The sequence below is a fragment of the Gymnoscopelus braueri genome (genome assembly GCF_963280865.1).
Source record: "Gymnoscopelus braueri genome assembly, chromosome: 2".
Taxonomy (NCBI): domain Eukaryota; kingdom Metazoa; phylum Chordata; class Actinopteri; order Myctophiformes; family Myctophidae; genus Gymnoscopelus; species Gymnoscopelus braueri.
This window is the reverse complement of record NC_137604.1, coordinates 37475106-37499481: the sequence shown is the minus strand read 5'-3', so window position 1 is coordinate 37499481 and position 24376 is coordinate 37475106. Positions and strand designations below refer to the sequence as shown.

The window sequence follows — 24376 nt, the reverse complement described above, 5'->3', positions numbered from 1 at the left end:
AAAACATACATTAACCACTTCAGCCTTATATACATTTCGGCCATTTGAAAATAGCCGATCTACAAGCTCACAATGCACTGCAATGTGACGCATTGTGAGCTTGTAGGCTACCTGCTATTTTAAAAGATTTGAAAACTTGTGAAATGGGACATTCTGCATAATGAGCACTTTCCACTTTTGGTAGCCTACTTTAAGTAGCCTACATTTTGATACCAATACTTTTGTACTTTTACTCAAGTAAATTTTGAATTCCTGACCTTTGCTTGTAACAGAGTATTTCTATATTCTTTCTGATATTCTGATACTTAAATAAAAAATGTGAGTACTTTTTCCACCACTTGAAAATATATATTATATATAGCCTATACATATATATTGTATATATATAGAAAAACAATATATAGGCTACAGTATTTATTTTCATCAACGCAACTCTCCAGATAAATAACTTTAAGTTAGTGCACGACTTTCGATTAATGTTATCTTTTGCAACACCATAATAAAAGTGTAACAACAGTTACAGCAGCAATGGTATGCGTTCGGAACTGGCACTGAGCGCACTGGTCCAATACAAACCAATATGTGAGTGCGCTCACATATTCCAGGTTGACAGGGTTTTTAGGTTAGTTAGGTTTAGGCATAATTTCTGTGAGGTTAGGGTCAAGGTTAGGCACGTTTTAGCCAGGTTAAGGTTAGATTTCATTTAGGCAGGTGAAGTTAAATGTTAGGGATTTTAGGCACAACCTGGGCGACACACCAATGAAAGAGGGAGTCCCTCCCTTGGACGCACGTTGTAACGGTTGTTGGATATTGTCTCAATAAAGTTGATTCAAATAAACACAGAGGTACGTCACACCACAATGGCAGCCAGCAGCACAGCTGTGACAGTTCTAGCTCCAAATGGAAGAAGGCAGACCGTTAAAGTGTCGCCGAACACACTTTTATTACAAGTAAGTTTATGTTTAAGACGAATTTATCTGCTTTTCTGACCAGCATAGGATAGACGCGTTGGAGCATTCAGTTTCTTTACAAATCTGAATAGAACCAAGTGCCTACAGTTAGCTTAGCTGACGTTAGCTAATGACTGGTCAGTTTCTAATGTCTGTCGTCTCTCCATCTGTTTAATAATATATAAGATTCGTGTGTAAATAACAGTTTGCACCCGTGTGCTTCTCTTTAGGTGCTCGAGGACGTCTGCAACAAACACGGATTTAAAGCCGACGATCACGGTTTGAAGTAAGTCGTAGTAGTAGTCATTGGTTTTCAACAACTGTAATTCTAGCTCATCGATCACTGTAAAACACATTCATGATACAAGACTTGTATTAGAATGGCTGATATTCCATACATTGCACTACGGCTGCAACTATCGATTATTTTCTCAGCGGTTATCGGTAACCGGAAGACTGTGCACCTAAATGTTGGGTGCCCAAAATGTAAAGGAAAAAAAAGGGATGAAGTAATATAAAGTAGGCTATATGATTTGAACATGCTTGACCATTTGACATTCAAAGGGATATTTCACTTTCAAATATGTTTGAAATTGAAACATCCCTTAAGTGCTACAAAACCTGCTGCTAGATAGGCACAAAGAGGTTGAAGGGTAAATCTAATAATGATCCTAGCTGTAGTATACAACCCTCGTAGACGTATTTATGATTCTGACGTTTTCAGTCAGAATCATAAATACGTCTACGAGGGTTGTATACTACAGCTATAATGATCCCATAGCATGTTCAAATCATGTATACTTTATAAATGAAACGTTTGGAATTACATAACGTATGTTACTATACTTCAGACCATTTTCCAAATTCTTAATTTATTTGCAATTTGGAAAAGAAATGCCAATTTAACATTGAGGTGCCCACTATGTTTAGATGTCCTGTATCCACACTTTTTTTGAATAATCGAGAAGCCTGTAAAAAAAAAGTATTTAAAACTTTCGCCTATAATGTCATGCCCAAAATAGGGATAGATTATTTTATTAAATGATTGATTATTCTTTATAATAGATTTAATCGATTAGTTTGATTAACTGTTGCACCCCTAATTGCATTTATTCCATAACACAGCCATATTATACTCCAGACTGCTACAAATTAGAATGCCTTTGAGATGAATCCACCCACCAAAATGCATGGAGTATCAGCATATTAGGTTTACTGCTAGTCTAAACTCTGAACATGTAGGACCTGGCGCTGATGGTTTTTTTTCAATGATGCTGAGACAACACTGTGAAAAATACAAACATATCAACAAATAAAGTCAGTTAATATAAGATCAACTTATAAAATATGGAAATGGTGTGTGCAATTTACTAGATACACTAGGCAGACTCTAGACCGGATCAAATTGTTTAACTAATTGGGTATATAACGTAGGCTTTCCACAGGTACTACAATGCGAAGACTGGGCACTAAAACAAAGTGTTTACAGGTAAACTGCTATAATGTCCACACATCTGTGTCCAAGGTTCAAGTTTTTTTTTACTGTTTTATCTTGTGTATGGGTACATAAGGGTAAAATGTGTTTGTTATGGTTCCTCTGATATTATAGCAGCAATAATAACACAGGTCTACCTCTGCTTTTGTCTCTATATTGTTTATTTCCTGTGACCATGGCTTTTAGAAGAATCTATAAACAATATATGAAACCATGTCAGAATCCTCTGTGTGGGCTGTTGGCTGTCATTCATGTGACGACGGGACCCATTGTGCCTGTCCATTATTCCCTACCCCTCCGGAACACATTTTGTCATATACACACGCATGTCTCTGTCCCGTGGCAGATTTCAGAGGAATGTTCTGGACCTAACGCTACAGTGGAGGTATGCCAGTCTGCCCAACAATGCCAAACTGGAGATGGTTGCAAGTACCAGGAAACAGACTACTGCTGATAGCCAGGTATGTTCAATATGTTTGCGCACACTTATGCAGACACCCAACCTGGTGTCCCTATTTGGGCATGTCATAATTGGTGAAAATGTTCCATTTTTCAAAAATAGTAGAGCTACCATGCGAAATGTGAGCTTGTAGATTGGCTATTTGTAAAAAATAAAAGAAATGGGGCTTAAGTGGCTAAACCATGGGTGCTGTGAAGTCTCAGATAGACTAGTTTGTGTGAAGTTGTTCCCACATGCTTTAAAATTCTCCTACTAACTTGAACCTGCTGTTATTCCTGGACACTGTACTGTAAGTGCTGGTAAATGGATTCTGTTTGTTCTTGGTTTTGGCATACATCATCTTTGAATGTGTTTTTTGGTATACACCTTTCTGATACAACTGTGTGTACTTGTATGTGTGCATGTGTATATTAGGGATGGACTTGAGTACTCAAGAACTTGATTAGCACATCTGGATTCACTCAACTTGTAGGGTTTGCTTTGTTAAAAAAAACACAAATGTAAATTGACACTACTATATTAAAAGTTTCGATTTCTTGGGATGGGACGCAGTGATGTAACTGCTATGTATGAATATCTGTACAGATCCATATAGCAAAAAAATAATATTTCCCCCCCTTTTCTCCAAATTTAGTTATCATGCCAATTCCCAATTCCCCCTCTTACTGTAATCCCATATCACTGCTGACCCCTACTGGTAGGTTCGTTAGAGAGGGTGTAGGTGAGCATGACGTGTCTCCTCTAATACACGTGTTTTTAATACACCATTTGTCTGCTACTTTTCACCTGACAGGGAGGAGTTTCACAAGAACGACATAACAGGAACACACTATTCCTCTTGGTTCCGCATAGGGGTGCAACAGTTAATTGAACAAAATGTATTGAAAATGAATTGATGATCGATAATTCTTTTTTTTTAAAAGCCTACAGACACCAAATTAGAACTGATCATGCCAATGAATCATATCCGTTTATTTACGAGTACTCCATAATCAGTTAATACAAATACTCTATATGGAAATGACTTTCCCATCAAGAGTGTGTGTGCATGTGTATGGGTGTCAGTTTGTGCGTGTGAATGCACATGCATTTGTGCATCCATGTCTGTGTGGTTAATAAGGTTAACTATTAAATACCTCCATTCATCCATTGGCTTGTTTAGCACAATACTTGCTTGTGTCTAGTGTCTTCTAGTATGTGTTTGTTAACTAAGCTGTATAGAACAATGCTTACTAATCACTGGCCTGTGTAACAAGATCCCTCATGTTTGTGTGTTGTCCAGGTGCGTATTGCTCTCCAGATGGAGGACGGCTCTCGACTGCAGGGCTCCTTTTCCAGTGAACAGAATCTCTGGGACCTGCTCACTCACTTTCCCCAGACCAGGTGTGTGTGTGTGTGTGTGTGTGTGTGTTTTTTTTTCCTTTGTCTGCTTCTTTGTCTGCTTGTGTGTGCATCTGTTTGTGTACATGTGTGTGTCTTACATGTTCTGTGTATGTTCACGTGTATGTAATTCCCCATATAGCAAGCATCTGCAATTCTGGAAACATTTTACGCCCCGAGTTATAAAGGCCCTGACAGATAGAAAGCATCAATGACACGCGTCATGTGAAGACACTTGTTCACCGTAATTTCACCATAATTATTAATCGTTTTAACCTCATCGCATGACCTGTATGTATAGAACAAGAGAGGTACAAACACACTCAGGCACTAGGGCATTCACAACTAATGATTTTTACTAGTCGACTCATTTGACCAAGTAGTAGTCGACTAGTCGAAATTTACATTAAAAAAAAGGGGGGGGGCATTGTTTTAATGCCATCCTACTACTATATTACTATTATTATTATCCTCCTGCCCTTATTTTTATGGCGTTTTAAGGGAAGCGCTTCTGGCACAGCAGCACAGCACCACAGCAGCGTCTCCAAGGATCCCCATTGCCCAATAATAGGCTTTTATTGGGCATACTTTTGACCCCCTTTTGATAAAAAATAAAGTCAGGAGGATAATAATAATAGTAAGATGGGCCATTACTATGGCATTAAAATAAATTAAAAAAAAAAAAGAAGCTTTTTTTCCCTTTTTTTTTTTTCTTTCAACTATTCGACTAGTATCAACGAAGTCGACTAGTGGTTATACTAGTCGACTAGTTGGTGAAAGCCCTATCAGGCACACACACGCTTACACACAACCTGCAGCTGTTTTCTATTCACTATCTTGTATTATCATTCTCCTGTTTGTATACTGGATGCACGTGTCTGTGTGAATAGTTTGCATAAATCAGTAGGCTATATCTGGTGTTTTTACTAAATTAATACAAATATTTTTGAATTTGCATCATGTCTATAAGCTTAGTTATGCATTTTTTTACCAGAAACAAGCGGTATATTATTTAACATTTAGTAAAAAAAAGGAAGCATTTTAGGCACTGAAACATTTAGTTTGATGTTTGGAACTACTGTAATTGCTTTTGAGAATAAGGCATTCTTTTTTTTTGTAAAGATTTATTTTTGGGCTTTTTATGCCTTTTATTGATAGTACAGTAGGCTGACAGAAAATGGGGAGAGAGAGATGGGGAGTGACGTGCAGCAAAGGCCGTCGGGATCGGAAGTCGAACCCGCAACGCCCTGTAAGGCTACAATGAGCCTAGGTGCCCGGACCGCTACGCCAGCGGTCTGGGCCAGAATAAGGCATTCTTAGTGTTTTTTTTAGTCACGGATGGACGTATTTTCTACTTGGTGGGAATGATCAGTTGGCTGCCCAAAAGGGATAATTACTTTTTAAGTTTTCAGATACAAATGCATTTCTCAGACCAGACGTGAGTTTTGTGTGTACAAACAAACGCATTCCGCTAAGAATGATTAATCAGACTATGCACGTGGAAACACTCAAATATGATCGTAAGCACGTTGTGTGAATGAGGCCCAATGGGTTTGTTTCTTGACTTGAGCATCTGACACACGATGTGTGTTGAAGAGCATTTGTGTGTAGTCTGTCCGTCCACTTGCCTGTCGACGCCTAATCCCAAATTGTTGTGCCAGTAGGCCAGAGAAGTCAATCACCAAATATTTGTCACATTTTGTGAATACTGATTTTCTGTGAATATTTTTCACATTTTGTCAATTCATAATCTCAGATCAACCGTCCAGCCTCCATATTTGGACAAGACTGACTGATGTCACATCATCAGTATGACGTCAGAGATTCACAGGGAAACCATGTTATTAGACCCCATCTTGTTTATTTGTACCTTTTGGACCTAGTGAGAGGAAATGTAAATATTGGTACATGAATGTCAAACCAAGAGGGGTTTATTTCTCACTCACTCATACAGCAAAATGTTGGTGTGACCTGGTCTGCAAGACTGTGCTCATAATAAGAATAGTACTAGACTGTAACGCAATAAAATGAATACGAAAAAAAAACAAGATAAATAAATATAAGTCAGTAATAGACATGCACTCGTCTCTAACCCCCTTTAAAACCCTCAGCAGCAACAGGAAATGTGGAATGGGGAGTATTGGGGGGGGGTTAATAAAATACACAGCAAAGTAAGATCTACACATACAGTACATCTGTGCAAGTAAAGACAAACCTGATCAAGTAAACTTATTTTATAAGTATACTTATCTATTCTATACGTTCATGTATCTATCTATTTAGTTGTATTGAAAGTGAATATGGTCATGGATCAAAGCCATGCAGGCACACAGCAACTCTGTCTACACACACACACACACACACACACACACACACACACACACACACACAAGCCCACACACGCAAGCCCGCACACACAGCTGTTCTCCTTTGTGGTATAGTTTGGCTGGGGCAGTAGTAGGCAGTATGTTTCCAGCTGTCTTTCTTGTCTGTGTGTCTCTATTTACCGAAACGAATATAGGCCCCTCCCATCTGGAATACTCACTCTGGGAAAAAATGTTAATCGGAGCGAGAGAAAAACAAAGACTTTGATTTCCCGGCCTGACCCAATAATAAAACATTTATGGTTCAAGTAGTTTAATACCGAAACACACATGGTTTACACATGCATCAGGCTTCCTCTGTAACATGCATGGCAATTCTTATCTTTTTGTAAAAGAGTATGGAGTACACTTTTTGTGGTTTTGTTTTTTGTGAGTGGCAGTAGGAAACCTAATAGGGAGATGGCATTTGCAGGCGGGATTGAGTGCTCTGGTGAGATTTAATTTTAAAAAGTAGGGCTGTAGTCGAGACCACCTAAAGCGAGTCCAAGTCAGTACCAAGTCCGAGGGGGGGCGAGTCCGAGTCAAGACCGAGTCCGGGAGGCCAGGGAGGGGGTCGAGTCCGAGTCAAGGCCGAGACCGACGGGGGGCGAGACCAAGTCAAGACCGAGACCGACGGGGGGCGAGACCGAGTCAAGACCGAGACCAGATTTTTTTTTTTTTTTTTTTTTTAGGTACAGAAAACAATCTTGATCTGAAACACTGCAATTATATGTTTCTGACTTTGGAAAAGCTCAAAATTAGGTATGCCTGGCCTACTACAATGAGCTCTATTCAATAAGTATGCATAATGTGTGAAAATGTGTATTGTCACTATCTGTAAATAAATGTACATGGCACTTTTATGTAAAAATATTACAAAATGTTTGATTCATTCAAATATTTATTTGAAATAACAAGTAAGTAACATAGCCAGAACACAATGCTTTTTGCTAAACACAACTGTGCTGTACAAGCTCATTTTAACCACAAAAAAGAAACAAAAACAAATCACCTTTAACCCGTTAAAACCGGGAAAGCATCTGTGTCATTTTAGATTGTTGCTATACAGTATATAGCACCTTAAGTTTTTCAGAAAATTCTTAGGATTTAGAACATTGGTTTAGAACAGTGGTTCTCAAAAATAGCAGATCAAATACAAGCTTACATCTGCTATTTGAAAAATCTTGAAAGTGTTCTTCAACAAAAATATTTCTTCTGGGGGTCCCTGGCACAAAACATTTTCAGATGAGGGGGGTCCGCAGCCAAATATCATTTTGGGGGTCCTTGACTATTATTTATTTTTTTACTACTGGATTATTTCCAATTTTCAATACTTTTACTTCTACTCATATCAGAGGCAAATATTGTACTTTTACTCGACTACAATTATTTGAAAACGTAGTTTGCAGCAGATATAAATTATTACATAATAAAAATATATTAACCACTTTAGCCATATTTTATACCATAGAGTAGACTATTTGAAAATAGCAGATCTACAAGCTCACAATTGTGTCTTGTAGATCGGCTATTTTCAAATATTTTAGTACTTTCACTTTTGGTACTTTAAGTATATTTTGAAGCCAATACTTTTACTCAAGTAACAGTTTGAACACAGCTCAATTACTTTTACAGAGTATTTGCCTCATGCATACAGGTTGATGCTTTTATATTCATGGTGAAAATGTTTCTGGATGTAGGCCTACTTATTGTTTTATTGTATGAAATAAATAATAGGATTGATAGAATTATAGAAATAGAATTGATCTTAATATGAAAAGCAGAAAGAGGTCAGTCTCCCTGTGCGCAATTACGCGTGTGGTACAACTTACAAGAGAATAGATAATTTAAGTGATTTGTACATTACATGTAGGTATATCTCCAGACAAGCCGACGACAGCATCGGTCAGAATCTAATGTTAATTAATGTTTTTAGTTTTGCTGCTTGGACTGATATATTTACTGCAGTGAGTGACACAGTATAATGTGCGCAAGGAAACCTTACTGAAAGCAGTCTCTATTCATCTTTAGATGATTAGAGACTGATGATTGAAACAACCACAGGCTACACAGTGAACACACAATAAATAAATAAACACCTGTTCGTGGATATAATTTTAAAAGAATATAAACTAGAGGGACAGGACTGCTGGTGTTCTGCTGCTGCTGCGCTGTCAACTGCTGCAAGATGATGTGCTCCAAGAAAGCTGTCCATAAGCGCCAGACAGCTCTCTTATAATGTTAATGTGAATGGGCTCCTCATAATATGGGTATAATAAAATTATTTCATTGCATTGTAGTGACTTGGTCTTGGACTCGAGTGGACTCGGTGGGGGTAGAGTCCCGAGTCCCTTAGTCCGAGTCCGAGTCAAGACCGAGTCAAATTATGGGCGAGACCGAGTCAAGACCGAGTCAAACTATGGGTGAGACCGAGACAAGACCGAGTAAATCAAAAAGCGGTCTCGAGACCGGTCTCGAGACCGAGACCGGTCTCGAGTACTACAGCCCTATTAAAAAGCAGTGGTTCCCAAACACCGGTTTGGGACCCATTTGTGGGTTGCGGACACATTTTTTGTTTCCTACATGTTTTTAATTATTATTACAAAAACAAAAACTAAATACAAAAATGCAAAACATTTCATGAAATAAAAACAAATGCAATGATTATTCAAAAGAATTTCATGAATAAATACAAAACACCAAAATTAAATAAATTCCGTAAATTAAAAAACAAATGTTTAAGAAGTACTGAAAATAGCCAATCTACAAGCCAATGTGAAGCGTTGTGAGCTTGTAGATCGGCTATTTTCACTAGCTTGGGTTCTGGGGAGACATCAAATTTCTCTTTTGGGGCTCGAGCCATAAAGCTTGGGAACCAGTGGTCTAAAGCACAACATTATCAATGGGCAGACTGGGCACGCCGCAAATCAGAGTTACCTGAACAAAAGTGCAATGTGACTAACCAAAAGTTACGTGACATAAAGGAAGCTTAAAAAACACCCTTCTGAGAGCAATCTGGTCATACTTCTATTTGATACAAACCTCTTTTCCTGTGTCTCCATCTTTTCCTTCAACCGTACCATTTTCCTCTTCATCCATCCTCTCCTCTCCCCTTTCTGTCTCCCTCCATCTCTCTGTCATTCCACAGTGTGTCGGAGCTGTGTGGATCAGGAAGCACTCCTGTCTGTGTTTACATGAGAGACGAGGTACAAGATTCTCCTTTAAATCTCACATCTCAAATGCTGAGATGGAAAGTCACCTGAGTCTTACGACATTGTGTGTGACTGTGTGTGTGTGTGTAGGTAAGTGGGCAGGAGGCATTGAAAACTGCCACTTTGAAGTCTCTGGGACTAACGGGAGGGAGTGCCATCATCAGGTACCGTACGCATGTCTTGTCTTCCATCCTCTGGTTCAGATAAATGTAACAAACAATACTAATACTGAATACTGAGATTCATTATTACAGTTTTGGGTTATGTTTTATATAATTATTATAACTATAACCACATTAACCAGCAAAAACGGTTAGTTACCAAACCAGGATATCTGATAGCACACCTTAATCACAGTAAAGTATGTGCTGTTGTTCATCAATGCTATTTGTGTATTTTTATATGATGCTCCCTTCCCCTGCTTTTTAAGGTTTTTAGTCAAAAAGCACAAAGGTACTGAAGAGGAGGAAGATGGGGGCAATACCATGGAAACTGCTCCTACATCAACCATGCCTGTTGCTAAGGAAACCCCACCTAGCCCTGAAGAGGAGGAAGATGGGGGCAATACCATGGAAACTGCTCCTACATCAACCATGCCTGTTGCTAAGGAAACCCCACCTAGCCCCTCCCTTGATCCTGCCCCCTCACGCCCTCAGCCATTAGAGGTAGAGGTGCCAGTCAAATGTCCCAGCCCTGACAGGCCAGTTGAGACCCGGCCAGATCCAAGCCCCGCCTCTACTGCCACCAACACACTTCCTGTTCCTGTGAAACAGGAAGTGGGTCCTGGCCCCCAGAATGACGTTCGGCCTAAGGCCCCTCCCACACAGTTGGATGATGGAGAGCGAGCGGGGCCGTCAGGACTGAATTTCACTGACCAACCCGTCTCTTCCTCCTCGTCTTCCTCTGCCCCATCTGCCCCTTTTGTCCCCTTCTCTGGGGGGGGTCAGCGTCTGGGGGGTCCAGGGGGTCAGCGTCTGGGGGGTCCAGGGGGAGGGGGAGCAGGATGTCCATCATCATCATCATCTTCACTCTCGTCTCCGCCAGCCCTGGGTTCAGTTGGGCCTCCCAAAGCCAAGAAAGCCAAGGTAAGAGGTCTACTGCCCTGAAGATGGTGGTTCAGTGGTTCTCAAAGTGGGGTCCAGGGACCCCCAGTGCTCTTTGAAGGGGTTCCAGGGAGTCCCCAGCTAAATTACTTAATATAAATTGCAGATTCCACTACACACTCGTAACATGTTCGCACCACGAGGCGTTGTGAGCTTGTAGATTGGCTATTTTCAAATTACTTTTCTGTTTTATTTATTTGTTTGTTTGTCTTTGTGTTTCTGTGTTCAGCATCCTACCATCCCTGAAGACGAGGACAGAAGCCAGACAGAAGAGTTTCTGGAGGTAAAGCAGTCAAGCATGGGCAATATAATTGTCCATCGATTAAAGTTCGCATTGTGTAGATATTATAATGATGTTGATCCTTGACCGTTCTTGGCAAGCAATAATGGTCCTAGCCTAGGATGTGGGGGACATAATTTGATATGAAACTCAATATGCTGTCCGTAGCATTGTGTGGCTGGGTATTGTGATCGGTCCCGTTTGTTTGTTAGTAAGATAATGTGAGAACGGATGGATGGATTTTCTACTTGGCGGGAATGATCAGTTGGCTGCCCAAAAGGGATAATTACATTTTAGGTCTCAAAGGTCATGAAAAAAAAGAAAAGCTCATGCTCATAATTGAGAACAGATGGGCAGATTTTTATTAAACTTGGTAGGAATGATCAGTAGGCTGCCCTGAGATAATGATTACGTCAAAGAGGTCAAAATTGTCAAAGATCAAGGTCACAATTGAGACACATGGTACAAGAGTTTTGGGGAGGGCAGGGTTTGCACCCTCCTGTATTTGTTTATTTCATCTTTCTGACATTCTACCTTACCCTCTCTCTCTCACTCTCTCTTTCTCTCCCTCCCCCTCTCTCTAGCCAGTGGAGAGGGAACCCCTGGTCTATCACTTGGACTCTAGGGCTCATCCCCATGACAATAACCACCAGGACCTGCCTGACGAGTTCTTTGAAGTGACGGTGGATGATGTGCGCAAGCGCTTTGCCCAGCTGAAGAGTGTGAGGTGAGTCTGCGCCCGACTGCCTGGTGATGGTGTGAATAGTTTAGACCCCACACGCTAATCCCGTTAAGCTAGCTCTCCACAAATGTAACAATACGTTTTAACAGCGATGTGTATCATAATACCTGGTTGTCGATACGATACAAGGCCATTTTCTTTTTTGTGACATATTTTTAGTTTGTTAAAATGTGTTAGATATTGATGAAGCATTGTCACACTGGTGTTGGTTAATAGCTGTACTGGCTCTTTCGGCAGATTTCATTTCAACACTGAGTAGATCTACAAGATAACTTAACTTGTACCTCTATTCCTTTTGACTTGACACCTAACATAGTTATTAGTACAAATAAACACAGAGAGAAGAAACTAGACTGTTGCTTTGACCAAATGAATTATAGCTACCGGTAGTTAAAACAAGAAAGAGAGGTTTAATGACCTCACGTGCCTCTCAAATGCCATCGCTAAGTACAAGGCGCAATTTCTCAGTATCGATACAATTGATTCTTTGCATTGCAAAACGCTTTAGATCATTATAATTATGTTGATTCTTGATTCTTGCCGTTTACAATCGATGTAATTGGATCATTGGAATTCAAATCGATGCAGAAAGTAAATTCATAGTAACATTTAAATATCACAGGTTTTGTGAAATCCGAGTTTTGGGGGGGCTCTTGACCTTCACAGCCTGTCATCCCTATTTTCTGCTTCCTGTTCCTCTCAAATGTCCAGTTCTGTCCCATGTAGCTGAAATGTTAAAACTAAATACAAAAACAAAAGTCTTCAAACAGACCATAATCAATACCACACCATGCATTCCATACAGGGAGGGGGTAATTACCATGTCCGTGTGTGTATATCTTTAACTTCCAACCACAGACACAAACACACTTCTCTTTCTAATCCTCTGCTCGTTTTTCTCTTCATCCTCACTGGCTGCCTCACGGCGATGTTGCTACCGTGCAAACCACTGGAATCACCAGGGGTGGAATTAAAGTGACCACAGTTATCTGTCTCTGTCTGTGATACACACACACTGTTAGACAGATATGCACCAGTTATGCAACCCTCTCTCTCACACGCATGAGATTTTATGAATGCCTTTTTTTTGTTGTTGCAATTATTGACAATTGTCCCTCAAGTATTGTAACACACACACACACACACACACACACACACACTCTCTTGCAGATTTAACTTAATATTCTTCATTTCAGTTCCTTTCTCTGCCCTTCTTTCCAGCTCATTTCTTTTCTCCCTTTCTATCTCGCTGGCTGTCTCTGTCTCTTTATGGAGGATCTTTTTTTTTGTTGTTGCAAAGTATCGGTCTAAAGCATAACATGAATGCATATCAAGACTGAACATCCAGCCAAATGTAAACTACAGTATCATGCAAACTCATGAATGGCAGTCATGCCATATATAAGAATGTGATGTTATAGGTATTTCGCTCTCTTTCTCTTCTCTGTGTCTAGGCGAGTGTTGGAGGAAACTCCTCTGATGACAAAAAGTCTAAGAGAAGCCCAGATGAGGGAGAAGATGGAAAGATATCCTAAAGTGAGTAAGAGTCAGAAAACAGATTTTAGTAGACTTCCTCTATTTCATTGCACTACTTAAATGATGATGCCATTATCTAGTAGTTTCTCTACAGATTTCAGCCCACCAGTAACATTTGTTAAGTTCAGACCAAGTAGTGCAAGCTTATCACCCTCTCTGTCCTTTTATCACTCCCTCACCCAGGGCAAATAAAGCCTGGGAATGTGATGGTGTGTATAAACAACTTTCTGCAAACTTTCTGTATTTCCAGGTAGTTGTGAGGGTTCAGTTCCCAGACAGGCATGTTCTACAGGGATTCTTCAGACCTCTGGAGACGGGTAGGTGTGTCTGTCTGTGTGTGTGAATGTCAATGTGTAGTATGTGTGCATAATATATGCTGTGTGTCTGAGTGTGTGCATAATATATAAATGTGTGCGTATGTGGAGATTTCAGGTGCGTGTCGACTTATCTATGCATGTGCGCAGTCTGATGATACTTTCATCTGGCTAGCCACAGGAATGGCTACAATGATAAATCTAGCTGTGGTTCTGCCACAGCAGAGTGATAGACAGGGACCCAGCTCTGTAATTCAATAGATTATACTCTACCTGCCTCAGACATAATAACCACTAAACTACCGGGGTTAGGAACAATTAGGGAAATTCCAATTGACAAATCATCTATGGACCACAGAATGTGTTTGATGTGCTTATACAGTGGTTTGATATAACACTGTGTGTGTGTGTGTGTGTGTGTATATGAACAGTTGCTGTCCTGAGGCATTTTGTGATGAGTCATCTGGAGGACCCCCAGCTGTGTTTTTACCTGTGTAAGTCTTATCCTTGTTGTTTCTCAATGCTCAGTCATTGTAAACAACAGTATGTCAACAGATACTGTACCTTTTTTAAATTCAGGCGCCAGCACAGCAGTTTAAGTACAAATACAGGGCATTGGAAGTAAAGTAAAGTTTAAAAAAAAAGTTAAAACGCGTTCCACTGCTCTGTCAAACTCTGGTTGCTCCGCTAGTCTACATGCTTAAAAAGTGTTATTTTTTTAAACATTGTGTTAACAATCACGATGGTCTCAACCATCGTCGAAGGATATCTGTCATCATCGATGGACGATGCCATCGTCCAGTGGTACATTACCTTAATATCTGTCATGCATCCAGACACAGAGTTGGTTTTATTCAATGCATGGCACCTAAAGTGAAATGATTTTGTTAAGATCTATTTATACTCCATCGGACGAGGTAAGCTGCGTTGTTAGCTTGAAGAACAGTTCTTGTTGGTGAGCGACACTGTCGTGCGGCAGAGTATTAATTAGGCACGCATTACATAGACTCAGCCAGAGTATTAATTAGGCATTACATAGACTCAGCCAGAGTATTAATTAGGCATTACATAGACTCAGCCAGAGTATTAATTAGGCATTACATAGACTCAGCCAGAGTATTAATTAGGCATTACATAGACTCAGCCGGAGTATTAATTAGGCATTACATAGACTCAGCCAGAGTATTAATTAGGCATTACATAGACTCAGCCAGAGTATTAATTAGGCATTACATAGACTCAGCCGGAGTATTAATTAGGCATTACATAGACTCAGCCAGAGTATTAATTAGGCATTACATAGACTCAGCCAGAGTATTAATTAGGCATTACATAGACTCAGCCAGAGTATTAATTAGGCATTACATAGACTCAGCCAGTTGATGTTAGACGGTCAATTATACATTTGTAATGAGTGAAAAACATTGTCTTTTACAGTCATCGTTCCACCTAAAACTATTCTGGATGATCCATCAGCCACACTGTTCCAGGTAGGAGTCCTCCTTGTTTCTCATCCTTTTGGACTGATTCTGATCACTGAGTCATCTATTCTACAGTGCAAACATAAGGAACTGTTTGTTAATCACTTAACCCATTCAATCCGTGAACGCATCTGGGTAGATCCGATTGAATTGGTTAAGGCCTATACTTTTGTCGTATGACGAATAGTGTAAATAAATGGCCAACTACAAGCTCACAACACGTCACATTGCAATGCATTGTTGGCACGTAGATCTGTATTTTTGCCTTGTATTTTTTTTGTTTTTGATGTTTTAGTGGTAATGTAGTGTAATGTGTGCGTTTTGATAGTCCGAGATGATGTCAGCGTATTTGTCAACAAAAATAAATTTATTTTGTTCGTTCATGATAAATGGAACGGAGCACAAAGCAAGTCATTTGGAAGTACAGGATTAGTACAGGACAAGTCCGCTAAAGGTCATTATAAATCTCCACAACTACACTGCAGTATTAATTCAACTCTTACGGATACATTTTTACACTCTCATAGTTACATTAAAATTCTGAATTTGACAGTGTACAAATATGATATTGCACACACGCACTCTGTTTCACATTCACAGTGTTACACACACTCTCAGCCCCCCCCTACTATTCTGTCACTCCTTCACACTTCATCTCTCTCCCTTTCTCCACTGTCCTTGAACTCAGCTGGGCTTCATTTGTCCCAGTCTGGCACATGGCGTTGTTAATACAACCCTGCTTTGATCCACACACGCACGCACGTGTGTGTACACACACACACACACACACGCACATGCCATGGGGCAGGGCTGATGCTGTATTTAGTTATTGCAACAATGTAAATGTTAGGAGATGATTTCAGAAACTCACAGAGCTTCCTCTTCTCTCTTGTGGTTGATGTGTCTATACAGATACTGTACTTTGGATATTTTGCACTGTAGAATATCTCGTAGACTGCAGTGTGTGTGTGTGTGTGTCTGTGTGTCTGTGTGTATCCAGAGGATACAAAATGTGGACCTTTTTTTTTGAATCAAATCACAACACAGCACAGCTCTTTCTGTATTTGTGTCTCTCTCCCTCCCTCACTGTCTTATTGTCTCTTTGTCTGTTTCTCTCTAGCCCTCTCCTTCTTTCTATGTCTCTTTGTGTCCCTCCCTCCCTCTCTGTCTCATTCTCTCTCTCTGTTTCTCTTCAGTTCTTCCTGTGTGAAAGATGTCCTCACTGTTGGCTATCTAATTCCCCCTCCTCTGTACCCCAGCCCCAACCTTTCTCTCTTTCCCTCTCCTGTGCCCCATCGCTCTCGCTCTCTCCCCCCCCATCTCTGTCTTTCTGTATTAGGGACTTAAAAGCATCTGATCACATAAACACGTGTGTGCACACACACACCAACAGGGAGTTTTTCACTATAACACACTCACTTTCTGTTTTTCACTAAGACACATGCTGTAACATCTATCTTACACACTTTGTCTCACTTAACCACATGAACGAATTTCACACACACACACACACACACACACACACACACACACACACACACACACACACACACACACACACACACACACACACACACACACACACACACACACACACACACACACCAACAGGGAATCTTTAATCAGTTTGTGTCATGAAAGGAATGTTTCCCAACCCACAATCCCTTTGATACCAACCCCCCCCACCTCTCTCCTCTCCTCCTCCCCTTACTCCCTCATCTTTCTCTCCTCTCTCCCTCATGTACCCCCCCCCCCCTCCCACTCTTCTCCCTGTCCGTCCCTCCCTCATCCATCTTCCCCCCCTCTTCTCTCCCTCTCTCTCCCATCAGGATCCACACCACTCTTGCTGACTGGCTTTCATACGTGTATATGTACACACACACACACACACACACACACACACACACACACACACACACACACACACACACAAAACATTCTATCAGACTGTGGAACCATTGGCGCACTTGTCTGTATGTTCGAAACTGAACATGGTGGATGTCTTTTATTTTTATGTTTTGTATGGTGTTTTTATTGTGATATGGATCCCCCTTGGGTCTGAAGTAAAGATTGAATTGAATTATCACAATCTCTGATAGAATGACTTGCTATATGTTGTTCCCCTGTAATGCCTGATTTATAATTAGTTGCTCGCTGTGTCACACACCAAAAATTGCAGATCTACAAACTCACAAGATGCAAAGCATTGTGAGCTTCCAGACCTGCTATTTTCGGTGTGCAACACCGGCGCGCAACTAAGTATAAATCTGAGTTAAAACATAGTTGCTTTGCTCTCTGTCTGTCTGCCTGCCTGCCTGTGTGTTTGTCTGCCTGCCTGTCTGTCTCTCCCTTGCTGTGGATGGGTGGAATGTGTGTTGTTCCTCTGTAACGTAGCAGTTTTCTGCTCAGAGAACTGTAATAATAGCAATTAGGCCACCCTGTCCCATTTTAGCAAGCAAGTTGGAGGAGAGGGCTGTATGTGTGTGGGGGGGGGTGAAGAGTGAATGGGGTGAGATGTTTTTGGGGGTAGTCTGTTCACATGCGTTGCCGTCTAAGTCATACGCCTATTTATACTTTGTTTTACAGCATGTTGCTCATCAAACATTTTCTGCTTTTCAACTGAATTGTTTTTTTCAGTTCCAAATCTGGTTATTTTAGACTAAGTATAAATTAGGTGTCAGTTGTTCTGAACCTTGGACAATTAAAGCCAGACTTTTACCCCTGTCTGTCTGTCTGTGTTTCTCCCCCTGGTAATTGTAAGGTATATAATATCCCCTTCACCGCCAATTGGAACCATTAAGGCCATTATCGTTAAGGAGTTTTGTGCTTCAGGGGGTGAAAGTGTTTTTCACTAACACTGTTTGATTGGTGCTCATTTTGTGGTCTGAGCTTCAAAGAGCAGTGGTTTGCCGGTTCAAATCCCTGAGCAATGAATCACCCTGTGAACTTGTACCTTTTTGGTTGTATTGTGTGTGTGACAACACTCTATGTTTTTGTGTGCTGCTTCCTAAAGAGATACTTTCATTATTATTATTATTTTACATATCAAAGGTCTCATCTAAGTTTACACCTCATTTCTCAACATGAAAGATGCTCATAAATGCCACAAAATTAACATATCGTGCACTTCTGTGCAAACGGTGGTTTTGATGCGAGTGTCGGAACAGCTCGAACAACACTATGGCTTTGTAGAGCAGTGTTGTGCATACATATTAATTCAATATGCATTTGCATTTTCAAACAGTGTTATTTTATATCCTGAATAATGTGTTGGCCTTTCATCTTTTCTGGGCTCTCTCTCACTCTCACTGTCTATAGGCCAACCTGTTCCCTGGTGCACTGGTGTATTTTGGCACTGATGTTATAAGAGGTTTGTGCTTTCATACATACTAATAGGGCTGGGCGATATAGACAAATCAATCAAAACATTTGACCAAATACCTCAATATCGATATTGTGGCGATGACTATAGGTGCTTTCACAAAATTGACACAATGATATTTTTGGTAAATCAGGAATGCCTGTATAATAATGGGTAAAAGCAAATGATAGAACAGCTAGAACAGTCGGATAAGAATATTACATCACTGTACGCACTTTATGCAGCCTTTAAAACCAGGAAAAGACGACACATACATCACTATTACCATATCCAAAATTCCAAGCGGTAATCTAGTCTCGTATCACAATATCGATATAATATCAGTATATTGCCCAGCCCTACATACAAGTATATAAATTATACACAAATGTGCACATACAATTAAATATGAATTGATTTGAATGTGTGTGTGCATGCTTGTGTGTGTTTTGTGCATCTGTTCTCCACAGATTGTTACTTACAGAGTGCTGTTGTAGAATCCCAGGTCTCTGCCCTGCAAGCCAACAAGTCCATTGCTGGGTACGTTCAGTACATGTACAGTATACAGCACACACACACACACACACACACACACACACACACACGTGTATGGTATACATACACATGTAAAGACAGTATACACACACATGTACTGTATACACACAAACGTACATCCATTATTTACATAAATGTTTACGCACAGCTGTGTACACCAGAGACCAGAAGGGTAGTACCAAGTACCAACTTATGCATAAATTACAACTTAAATTTACACCTATTTGTTTAAGACCCTATGCCATAAAAATCTATGTCTACATTACATGTTTACATTTTGTTTTCTCATTTATTGTGCTTCTCTTGCCATACTGTATTTTTTCATTAGCACTGATTCCTATGAGAATATAGGGATATTTAACACTTATTTTAAAGGGGAAATCCACCCATTTTCAATATTTAACTATGTCATTAATATAGCATAAAGGAGTTGTGTGGAAATAAGAAAAAAATTAACATTGCAAAAAAATTAACATTGCAAATTACACCATGATGAGTCATCACAGTGTAATTTGCAATGTTAATTTTTTTGCAATGTTAAATTTTTTTGCAATGTTAATTTTTTTTTAAATTTTTTCTTATTTCCACACAACTCCTTTATGCTATATTAATGACATAGTTAAATATTGAAAATGGGTGGATTTCCCCTTTAACAAAGAATATCACTCGCAGCACTTTTTTTTTTTAAAGTCGTTCACGCCAAGACCTGTCAACAATTCACATTCAGTCACCACCAGCGTTCCATGGTTGCGCCCTTCTAGCAAAAATGTATTTCTCAATTTTCAATCTGTTGACACTACTGTATGTTATGTTATCAAGGAAATGTCCAATACTTAACAATGGGAATATGAGGGATTTCTACAATGGATACCACTGTATGCTGTACTAATGTAGCTTACATGCATTGATTGTGCACGCTTGTATTCCACAGTAGCCAGGGCTTATTTTCTTTCCATGTCGATGCTGTTCTCAGTGGAATCTCTTTGAGGTTCAGCCTAAACAGCAGGTGCCCCCATGCACCCTTGTTTAGTCTGACACACACACACACACACACACACACACACACACACACACACACACACACACACACGGTACATACACATACTTTTCCAGCCACTCTAAAGATAGAGCCTGCTTCCCAAAATGCCCCCCCCCCCTCCCAACAAACATGCACACGCAAACACATGAACACACACACATGCCACTCCCACTTGTTGGCTTCAACAAGGTCACCATCCACCCCCTTATTACACAAGCAACATGGATCATTTAACATTTAATCTTCATATTTATATTTGAATCATCTCCCTCGTCCTCAGCTGTATACCCAGGTCCTCTGCGCCCACCCAGCCCTCCAGCCTGGTCCATGAGAAGCCCAGCCTCCCTCCTACAGATGTCGCAGTGGACGATGATGTGGACCCCCCCTCCGCACACAGCCAGGAGCCCAAACCCAGCAGAACTGACGCCGGCAAAGTGCCAAAATGGCTGAAACTACCAGGTGAGAATGAGTACTGTTGATTAAGAGCTTTATATATTTTATGTCTATACACACACACACACACACACACACACACACACACACACACACATACACAAATGCATAAACGCATTCCTTCATGCACAACCATACACACACACAGACAGACCCTCCATCTGGTCTAAGGGGACCCCTACAGACCGTGCGGCCCAGCTAGAGAGCCTCTCTGGGCCACATCACACAACGTGGAGCCATGTGGTCGGAGAGACTTGGTGATTTGATTTAGAATATCACTACAATATCACATTCTTCCTCTCCCCTTTTCCCTCCGTCTATTCCTGTCTCGCTGTGCCTGTGTCTTTCTCTGTCGCCGCTGCCAAGGGACTGTCTCTGTGTCAGAGTCCTGTGTCTCTTGAAAGACATTGTGGTTGTTTTCTCTTTCATGAGGGAAGTTAAAGAGTCTGACTCTAATGTTATAGACTCCATGTGTGGAGATCATAGCAGCACGCAGCACACACACACACTCGAAATACAGTAGACACATATATTCACCTATACACAGATCTGCATCATAGATCACAGGTGGTGTCTTTAGTCCATTTTAGTTGTTGGGGTATTTTCTGTCACTGTACATTTGCACATAATTGAAATGTGTCCTGCATTTATCTACGGGCTATGAATACAGAGCTATTAATAGAGTGCCCAGGGAGCAACTCGACGCGTTGTGAGCTTGTCGATCTGCTATTTTCTGCGAAAGCTTTCCCCACAATAACATAAAACAGAAAATACACTAATCTAGAGCCCTGAGGGACTCCGGTCAACCATATAGAGTTTAAGTGACTTTTAATTAATGAATTGACTTTCTTGGGACACACAGACTGGGCGAGCCTGGTACTGTACCTTTCCATATCCAGATGGTCTCTCTACCCACTCGGCTATGGACGCCTATAGCAGTGTTTCTCAAACGTTTTCATATCAAGGACCACCAAATTGATATTTGGCTGCAGACACCCATCATCTCAAACATATTTTGTGCCAGGGATCTCCAGTAGCAAAGATTTGAATAAAAAAATATTATCTTTTAAATATTTTTATATATTCAAGATTAAAGATTAAAGATTAAAGATTAAAAATAAATAGCAGATCTACAAGCTCAAAGTGCGTCACTTTGTGCTGCTTGTATATCTGCTTTTTTTTTTAATAGCCAAAATATAAAATATGGTTTAAGTGGTTAAAATGATTGTGACGCTATATTAACTCATTTTGCTGGGTACTCCTTGGAACCCCCTCAAGAACCCCTGGGGATCCCCGGGCTTTCAATGTCTCCTTCACTGTTTCTCTACCATCACTGAGGAAGCATAAACACTACTGTAGACAGCCGCACTCTCTTACTAGGAGAGAGTATGGAAAACTAAAAGACAGACAGAGAATGGAAGGGAATCATTTAGTTTTTTATTCAATTCATCAAATATAATTTGATGAATCCCTACATGTTGCAAACTGCTCTCATGTCCTCATGTCCTCCTCAACAGGTAAGAAGTAAGGACACCACTGCCCATTGGGAAGACCGACTTCTACGGCTACCCGTGAGGGACATGCTGTGCTTTAGAGACTGTTTGTATTGCTGCACTTAACCTGGCTTCTGCTACAATTTAGTCCATTACGGAATTGAATAAATAAATGAACATTTCCATTACCATGAAGGTTGTTTTGTGGCTTCATTCCTACAAGTTGAGAGTTCACAGGTGAAAATAGTGTCTAAAAATAGATAAGGTGAGAGGGCTTTATGCAGTGGTGGAAAGTAACTGAGTACATTTACTCAAGTACTGTACTTAATTAAAATGTTGAGGTATACTTTACTTGAGTATTTTCAATACTTTACTTCCACCCCACTACATCTCAGAGGCAAATATTGTTCTTTTTACGCAAATTAACTACTTAAGGGGGGGGGGGGGGGGGTTAATAGTGTTTCTTAAGCTTTAAATTTGTTAATAAAAGTAAAGCTTGGGTAACCTTAAACCCCTTCAAGCTCCTTCAAGTCCCCACTCCCCTCTGCCCCAACCCTGTATGATGAACATAGCCAAAGACAATGGCACAGGTAACTTTTACAGCATTTTCCCTGCTGACAAAAAATATTATAGTTACGTGTGGCGTCATTTTGCCCTCTACTGGCTGCTTTTGTAAAATATGGAAGTTTTCTTGTTTTTCCTATTATTGTTGTCTTTATCACTGTTACTACATGCCAGAGGAGCCGAACAAAGATAATCCATACTCTTGTGCACCACACAAGATGTAACAATAAACCTTGAACCACAAAAGAGAATACATTACACTGAAACAGAAATATTAAAAGTGCTTTATTCACATATAGCCGGCTAAACATGGTATTAATCTAGGACCTGTACCTAGGAGTAGCAAACTTCTGTCAGGCTTCCAGCAGAGCCTGTGTGTGTTAAAGAGGGGCTCAACATTTTTCAGGTGCCTTCCTGCACCCACGGTGACTACCACTTTGATCTAACCGAACACACATTCCCACAACACACACATTCACGCAGTCTCTCTTGCGTGCCCGTACACACACGCACCCCCCCCCCCCCACACACACAAAGATTCTGTAGTACTCTCTAGATATCTGACTGTCCACCATCAGTCATAGTAGTAGCTGCATGTAGCCATACTTTAATATCCTATCCACACACACACACACACACACACACACACACACGTCCATCCTCTCAGGGCTGCCTTCTCTCAGCTCAAGAAAGAACTTCAAAGAGTGTGGACACAGAAGGGAGCAGGACGGTAGCCAGAAAAGTGGGCAAAAAAACATTATGGGCACTAGGGAAATCTGGGCACCTCAGAAGAGGTGATCCTGATATGATACTGATCATGTTTCTGACTTTAATACTTACTGTCTGCTAGCTAGCTCACCTTCCTCAACACTGGCACTGGGAGAAAAGCAGATCTGCTTGGCAGTGCACCCACACACTCAACAGAGACACATAGAAGCTGTAACATATTATCATTCTCAGCTGAAAACAAATGTATTTTAAAGATCAAACATTTCAGAAAATAGCTAGAGTTTGATGTTATGGCCAAAGCAGATGTCTCCAATGCCTGTGACTGTTCAGTGTTATTCTGCTTTATTTATGTACAGTATAAGTTTTACAAATGTGTTTACTGTTAAGCCTATTTTTATTTACTTGAAGCCATTACAACGCTTATGGAGGGCCAGAGCTGCCATATTTAAAAATAGACAGTAGAAATAAAAGTGCAGGTTAATTTGAAAATACATAAATATGCACAGAAATAGACGAATGTATTTGTGTGTGACAAATTACTTCTAGTCTAGATGGAAAGAGGGGTGATTTTTTTCCTTGATGTGTTTATTTTAAGGTTCTGCCAGGTAACGGGATGAAATGAAGACATTTGGAAATAAATGAAAAAAATAAGTAATTTGTCACTCACAAATACATTTATTTGTCTTTCTGTACATATGTCTTTATTTTCAAATTAACCTGCCCTTTTATTTCTACATATATTTATTTATCCCTTATTTTGTAAATATGGCAGCTCTGGCCCTAACATTTTGTTTATCTGTGTTAAATTGGGAATGGTCCGTTAGATGCTGAGATAAACAATGGTCCTGGAAAATAGTCAAATGCCT

At 40.3% G+C, this 24376-nt stretch overlaps 1 protein-coding gene across 1 annotated transcript; it reads left to right on the top strand.

Moving 5' to 3' along the window:
• Positions 1–853: 853 nt before the first annotated feature.
• On the top strand, positions 854–22386 carry aspscr1 (ASPSCR1 tether for SLC2A4, UBX domain containing). The gene is made up of 17 exons (XM_080454276.1): positions 854–950; positions 1181–1236; positions 2792–2906; positions 4188–4288; positions 9797–9854; positions 9951–10024; positions 10291–10945; positions 11193–11246; positions 11828–11970; positions 13440–13521; positions 13772–13838; positions 14267–14329; positions 15273–15325; positions 18635–18686; positions 19148–19217; positions 20552–20745; positions 22254–22386. Coding segments are annotated over exons 1-17 (1929 nt in total). The 5' UTR covers positions 854–860; the 3' UTR covers positions 22256–22386.
• Positions 22387–24376: the final 1990 nt, after the last annotated feature.